Below are 7,594 nucleotides of genomic sequence, written 5' to 3'. Positions count from 1 at the left end.
TAGACCAGGCTGGTCTCGAACTCACAGAGATCCGCCTGCCTCTGCCTCCCGAGTGCTGGGATTAAAGGCGTGCGCCACCACCGCCCGGCTATATATGTATTTTTTAAACCATGTTTTTAGAGTGGGACATGAGTCATCCCAATCCAAACTATCTTGGAGATTTGTTAGACCCACTCCATGTGGTCACCTTTAATCAAGATGGTGGTGAAATTATGTGGCATCCATATTTTTTTTAACTTTAGCAAAATGGCAATCCAAAATTTAAAATGGAATCATACCTTATGGTTTCTTTAAAATTACCCATGCATAGGTTTTGAGTTATCAATTCCCAGTGTCACTAATTAACTTTTAACTAGTTTTTTTTATCGTAACAGATTTTTGAGCGTATCTGAAAAAATAAACTTATAAATCTGAAGCTACAGAATGTTCACATAAACAAGACAGTTTTAACATTATCTATACCAAAAAATTATCTGAATTTCTGCTAACCCAAATTCAGTAACTAGAGTTCAGTGATAAACTCTGAAGTCAGGCCCATAAATGTGGCCACAGCGGTGATGGGTGGCAGAGACAGCGAAAATAGCCAAACCATTTCTGTCTCAGCTCCATGCTTGCAAGAAAACCTACAGAGACAAACTTTTCAACAAAACAAGCACATTCAGTATTTGCAGGTATGAGAAACCACACAAACATAGCTCGCATCCCCTCCTGACCTTCTGTAACTTTTTATAAACCTTCAATCCATTCCCCTCTCTTCATTCTTTCAGTCTCCTGCTTTCTCCCTCGCTTTCCAGACAACACAAAATCTCTTACCAAAATCTTTCTTGTGGTTTCCCTCAGTGGTACATAATAGATTGTATGGCTACAATATTTTAAACAAGAACAGAAACATGCATATACTGTAACAAAATAACTTTACATCACATAAAATCAGTGTGAAACATTTGAGACTAACTGTAGTTTTTTTCCATACCCTAAGGAATAATAATGTGTAACCGGCTTCTCTAAATGATGATAGATATTTATAATACATTGGATCTGAATGACCAAAGCAGCTCCGGTGGAGGGAAGTCTGGCTACAGTGTGACAACATGGCCACTGCAGCTTAAAACCTGGAGCCGGAGTCCCTGACCAGTGAAGGCAAACCTTGGTCAGGTTTGGCCAGAAGTTGAGGCAAGCAGGCCCCAGGCCAGGTGGAGAGAACTCATCCACCAGCATGGGAGGGAGCAGGGTGGTATGGGGGGGGGGATTAACCTCTCCAGCCACAGCAATTAACCCAGATTCTCTGTTCAGTGTTTGAAACTATTTGAAACTATTAAGGTACATCCACTCCCTACAGCTGTGGCTGGCAGCCTTGCTACATTGTAACAACAAGGCTACATAGCCCAGCCACCCATTCATACAAGCATGCTGCCCCCGCAGCCTCCTGCTTGTATGGAGAATCTGCCCATGTTCCCCTGCACTACAGGCCAAGGCTGACTGCTTTTCATGAAATGCTTAAGGCAGCGGGTAGAGGTTATTTGTCTTAATCCCTTTTAAGAAAATATACCCCTATGCTTATGGCCCTATCTCTAAAGTCCTGTTAGTGATCCCAATCTCAAGGCCAAAGAAGTCACAATTTGAATCTGTCCCACGTCAATGTCAGTCTAAGTCAGGACAAAACACAACAACACGCAGACACACAGGACAATGGACAGGCAAATCCTCTTGGTGCCAAACAAACCAAAGACGACAGCCTCAAGCTGTTTTGCCAGTGCAACCAGCCCGTCCATCTAGAGAACCAAGACATTGAGAGCATCCCCCCATGTCTCTCTACAGAACTGAGAAGCACAGCCTGCATGTCTCTAGACAGAACTGATACACCAGGAGCATCCCGCCAGACTCTCTACAGAAACCAGAGGACCCTGGGGACCTCTCCTCAGGTAGCCTGCCTGTGATCTTTTCCTGCTTCTGCCTAGTCATCAACAAGCTCTTACACTTCCTGGGCCCGCTGACAGAAAGACATGAGACACAGACATGAGACATGAAACAAAACACAGATAATTTACCGACCTGTTGAAAACTCTACAGGTGGTAGTTCCGGTGCACTTGGGGGATCCGTGACGAGCCCCCAAATGTTATGCCCAGATCCACAAACCCAAAAAAACCAACAAGGAGACCAAGTCCCATATGTAAAAGCCCCCATGTGTTGCTTCAGGGTAAACTACTGAGATTTAAGCCTCCACTAATCTTATGGATGGCTGAGTCCTACACTGGCGGTGATAACGGTTGGAAGCGAACAACTTCCTTTGGGTGGTCTGTTTCTATTTAGCATATCATGACAGGCTCCTATGGTGTCAGCTCCTTTTCCCCAGACACTGTTGACAACTGAGGTGTTCTAATCTCCATTGGGTGGAGAGAATCCGGAGAAACAACCAGCGTAGCCCAGATCACCTGTTATAAAGTCCACGGAGTCCGCAGAACTCAGGAGACGCCCGAGATCTGAGATGGGGGCGATGGCGCCGCGCACGCTGCTCCTGCTGCTGGCGGCCGCCCTGGCCCCGACCCAGACCCGCGCGGGTGAGTGCGGGGTCGGGAGGGAAACGGGCTCTGCGGGGAGGGCGGGGGCGGCACCGGGGAAGCCGCGTCCCCACGTGGCCCAGCCGGACCCTCCCGCCCCTTCCCCACCCGCGCCCCGAGCCCCGCGCCCTGCTCCCCTCCCTCGCTCCAGCCCGGGATCCCGGGAGCAGGGTCGGGGTCTCACCGCGCGATTCCCCCAGGTTCGCACTCCATGCGGTATTTCTACACCATCGTGTCCCGGCCCGGCCTCCGGGAGCCCAGATATGTGGAAGTCGGCTATGTGGACGACAAGCAGTTCGTGCGCTTCGACAGCGACGCGGAGACTCCAAGGAAGGAGCCCCGCGCGCCATGGATGGAGCAGGAGGGGCCGGAGTATTGGGAGAGGAGCACACAAAGAACCAAGAACCGCGAGCAGGCTTTCCGAGGGAACCTGAGGACCCTGCTTGGCTACTACAACCAGAGCGAGGGCGGTGAGTGACCGCGGTCGGAGGTCACGACACCTCCACGTCCCTAAGCACGGCCTGGAGTGGCCAGGGTCCCAGGAACGAGGTTCTGGAGAGACCCGACCATGTTTCACTTTCAGTTTAGAGTCCTCGGGTGGGCGGGGCGAAGGTGAGGGGGCGGGACAGGTGGGCGGGGCTGACCGCGCGGTCCCCGCAGGCTCTCACACCATCCAGGAGATGTATGGCTGTGACATGGGGTCCGATGGGCGCCTCCTCCGGGGTTATAAACAATTCGCCTACGACGGCCACGATTACATCGCCCTGAACGACGACCTGACGACGTGGACGGCTGCGGACACAGCAGCACAGATCACTCTGAGCAAGTGGGAGCAGGCTGGTGCTGGGGAGATCAGCAGGGCCTACCTGGAGGGCGAGTGCGTGCAGTCTCTGCGCAGATACCTGGAGAACGGGAAGGACACACTGCTGCGCACAGGTGCAGGGGTCGCGGGCAACTCCTCCCTCTGCCCTCCACTTCCAGGGATCCTGGGTGACAATACCTAGTATCTTTGTCTCCCAGAGGTTCCAATGATTGTGGAGTCATTTTCTCTGGCTGAATGTCAGAGGTTCACCACGTTTCTATGGCTCACTTTGGTGATGATGTGGGAGTGTCATATATCAATCTGTTGATTTCATTGGTTAAGGAATAAAGAAACTGCCTAGGCCCCTTGATAGGCCAACCCTTAGGTGGGTGGAGAAAACAGAACAGAGGGCTGGGAGAAAGAAGCTGAGTCAGTGAGTCGCCATGGTTCCCCCACTCCAGGCAGATGCAGGTTAAGATCATTTCTGGTAAGCCGGCTCATGAGCTACATGGATATTAGAAATGGGCTAGTCCAGGTGTGAGAGTTAGCCGGGAAAAGGCTAGATGTAATGGGCCAAGCGGTGTTTAAAAGAATACAGTTTCCGTGTAATTATTTTGGGGCATAAACTAAGCTAGCATTGTGGGCGGCCGGGTGCCCACTCAGATGGACAGGTAAGGCTGGACAGCAAGATGGCCACAGTGGCTGTGCCTCAGTGGTGGCACCGTCATGTAGTGCATGCCCCTAATTTCTTATTTTGATATGAATTTAATCACATATATAAATTAATTATTTTCCATTCCTTCATCCTTTTCCTGCATGACTTATGCATAAGAAAGACCATGCTGACCTGCTGGCTCATGTGGATTCCCTCTTAGCTTCTGGGTCCCCAGGAAACTGAACAGTTCTGTGATGAGGGGACCAGCTCTACCTGCAGGTCACTAGTGTGATGACAGAAGTGCTCACACAGAAACATAGTTTAGTGTGATCATAGATTTATCTTGTCTTTACAGGTTTCAGTTTACCTTGTTAATTGTGGGATTTCTTAAATCTTCCACACAGACCCCCCAAAGGCACACGTGACCCATCATCCTGGATCTAAAGGTGATGTCACCCTGAGGTGCTGGGCCATGGACTTCTATCCTGCTGACATCACCCTGAGCTGGCAGAGGGAGGAGGAGGAACAGACTCAGGATATGGAGCTGGTGGAGACCAGACCTTCTGGAGATGGAACCTTCCAGAAGTGGGCATCTCTGGTGGTGCCTTCTGGGGAGGAGCACAAATACACATGCCATGTGCACCATGAGGGGCTGCCTGAGTCCCTGACCCTGAGATGGGGTAAGGAGGGAGTGGGTGCAGAGCTGGGGTCAGGGAAAGCTGGAGCCTTCTGCGGACCCTGAGCAGGGTCAGGGGTGAGAACTGGGGTCATGATCCTCACCTTCCCTCCCTGTTCTTCCTTTCCCAGAGCCTCCTCAGTCCATGGTCCCCATCATGGCAGTCATTGCTGGTCTGGTTCTCCTTGGAGCTGTGATCATTGGAGCTGTGGTGGCTGTTGTGAGGAAGAGGAGGAGAAACCCAGGTAGGAAAGGGCAGGGTCTGAGTTCTCTCTCAGCCCCTTCAAGAAGTGTGCTCGACCTCATTAATGGGAAACACATCCACACCCCTCATTGCTGCTGTCTCTACCCTGGGTCTGCTGTCAGTTCTGGAAGCTTCCTAGGGTCAGGAACTTCTCTGGTCTCTCACAGCTTTTCTTCTCACAGGTGGAATAGGAGGGAACTATGCTCCAGCTCCAGGTAAGAGTGGTGGGCAGGATTGTCCCTGAGGCCCTTGGGGTCAAGCTATAGTTTGGGAGATCTCTGGTAATCTCGTTGCCCACAATAGCCCTTCCATTAAAATTTTCTGTGGTTCCTGTTTTTGCTTTCCTATGAAAGCAAACGTATATAAAGCATATGTGTATATATATTTATCCTAGACAGGGACAGCGCCCAGAGCTCTGATGTGTCCTTCCAAGACTGTAATGGTAACACTCTGAGAGCTGATATCGGGAGGGGCAGAGTAGACATGATTGGGTTTCAGGGCCTCCCAGAATCACCTTTTAGTGAATGGCGGGTTGTTGGGATGTTGTCTTCACAATAATTGTTCATGACTCTTGTTCTGTAGCATGAAGACAGCTGCACAGCCTGACAGAACGACCGATGTGTTCAGGTGTCTCCTGTGATGTTCTGTTCTCATTCAGCAACATTGTCTGAATTTCCATGGGATCCAATAGAATTATTGTGAAGAAAGATGGAACCCAGCCCACCCCTGCACACCAGGAGATTGTCTCTGTCCCATCTGGGTTTCCTTCAGTCTCCCTGGTCCAGCGTAGGCAAATGGGGACATCTCTCTCCTGCCACCTCCTGCTGCCCTGAGCTGCAGGCCCTGACTTCCCCCACTGAAATAAGGATCTGAATGTGAACTTGATTGTTCTCATCATTGATCTGACGGGTGGATTGGTGGGTAAACTGAGGGATTGTGATACTTCGAGTTCCTGGAGGAAATAAATGGCAGCATGGAGACCCTCCCAGACTCTGTGTTCATTATACTGTGGGTATCCAATGAGACAAGGTGAGGCTGTGGGAGCTGAGTGAGGACAGGACTGTGTCCAGCTAGAACTCCGTCCCCAGTGACGTGGTCACTCCTCAGCTCTGTCCCTTCCTGGCTTTGTTCTCTTGGATCCTTACAACCACATGCTGAGGTCTGTGATCACAGGGACACTGGAACGGCCAGAGTCTTGTCCTGTCCCCGGGATTGTGAGCAGCCAGAGCTGCTGTGAGAGGTCACCAGGGCTCTGGCCTCGTCTGGCCCTTTCCTTGTCTTCTCTGTTTATTCCTTACCCTTCTGGTCTGATGGAGGACTAGGCCTGTTCTTGTTCCTGTGAGTGGTACCTGTCGGGTCCCTGAGTCACAGCAGTAGGAGGACTTTTCTGCCCTTGTCCTATCAAGGTCCAACTAGGCCCCTTCACTCAGGAGACTGTGGGCTGAGGAGATGAACTTGAAATTTTTCTGAGCAGTTTATAGTCCAAAACTGATCTTTAGGTGGTGTTTCTCACCTGAGTGGTGTTGTCATAGTCCTGGGGGAATCATTGTCATGGGCCCCATCCTCCTTATGGAGACTTCAGAGATCGCTGTTAGGCGTGCTCATGGTCCACTGCATAAAAGTGATAGAGACTCAAACCCAAAATGGTGTACAAAAAGGTAGATGAAATGATTTTATAGAATTATTTAGTTTTCTATAAGACCATTAGTATCATGATTAAAGGTTTAATATGTGTGTATATATATATTGTATAAAATTTATACCTCAAGAAAAGTTGTTAAAGAGTCAATATATAGCGAAAGGATTATGAGATTAGTGGCAATAAAATGTCCTTAAATTTTTTTCTTCTGTCAAATATCAGGTGGTTCTTCTGATATGAGTCAGAGATTTTGAATTTCGCTTTAATAAGCATGCTTCCGTTAGAGAAGGAGAGCCACACTCCAACTGCAAAGCCAGCTTTGATCTTTAATTGAACTGGGGCTACAAAAAAGAGCATTTGCATTATATGTCTGCAGAAAACAGCAGAAGCAAACATTTGGGAAGGTTTATGAAATTTACCCTGTTGGGAATGTGATATACCAGTTGCCAATTTACTCTGGTCCTTGGACAATTTTTCTGGATGATTTGTCCTTTCTCTTCAGATGACTCATTTGTCCGTGGTTTTCAGATTCTTCAGCTGGATACCTTCATTCTCCTGAAAAGACAGAAACAAAACCCTTCCCTGACCCTAATTTTGGGGAAATTCTTATTTGGCAATTTATATCTGTTCAAATGAAAAACACTTGTTATTTTTATAGTTTAGTTCAGATTAAAGAGCCAAGTTGCTTGATGAACTATCATCTCTTCTAATTAAGAGGTATCTCTTGTTCACATCAAATCTTCATCAATTTTGATGGTATCCATAGCTTTTCTTCTCCTGTGGAAACAAAAGCAAAATCTCTTGCACAACATAACACATGTCCTGGTTTCCACTCTAAAGTCAGTATGTCTTTAAAGTGTATCATCTGATTTAATTCTGTCTCTCACCACAGCTGTTGTTCCTCTCTCATTGGCCTTTATAGAGTTCAAAGTTAATAAAGTATCATGCAATCAACTTCTTGGAGTATTTATCATCTCTTTATGTTTATTCAACATATCATTTAGAGTTTTATTTGGCCA

The 7,594-nt window shown here is 48.4% G+C and overlaps 1 protein-coding gene across 2 annotated transcripts; it reads left to right on the top strand.

Annotated features, from left to right (window-relative positions):
* The first annotated feature begins 476 nt into the window (after positions 1–476).
* Positions 477–5,914, top strand: LOC101995135 (H-2 class I histocompatibility antigen, L-D alpha chain-like). Of its 2 annotated transcripts, none has more exons than XM_013355024.2 (8): positions 477–1,922; positions 2,341–2,559; positions 2,760–3,029; positions 3,220–3,495; positions 4,421–4,696; positions 4,824–4,937; positions 5,119–5,151; positions 5,331–5,496. In XM_013355024.2, exons 2-8 carry the CDS (start codon positions 2,487–2,489, stop codon positions 5,492–5,494), a joined length of 1,206 nt encoding a protein of 401 aa, XP_013210478.2. In that variant the 5' UTR covers positions 477–1,922; positions 2,341–2,486; the 3' UTR covers positions 5,495–5,496. The 2 variants fall into 2 exon arrangements, with proteins under 2 accessions (XP_013210478.2, XP_026633645.1); XM_026777844.1 differs by lacking the exon at positions 5,331–5,496 and adding an exon at positions 5,519–5,914 and having other exon boundaries at positions 1,819–1,922.
* Positions 5,915–7,594: the final 1,680 nt, after the last annotated feature.

The sequence above is a fragment of the Microtus ochrogaster genome, unplaced genomic scaffold (assembly GCF_000317375.1).
Source record: "Microtus ochrogaster isolate Prairie Vole_2 unplaced genomic scaffold, MicOch1.0 UNK87, whole genome shotgun sequence".
Classification (NCBI taxonomy): Eukaryota; Metazoa; Chordata; class Mammalia; order Rodentia; family Cricetidae; genus Microtus; species Microtus ochrogaster.
The sequence above is the reverse complement of the archived record's forward strand: the minus strand, read 5'-3'. Positions and strand labels throughout refer to the sequence as shown.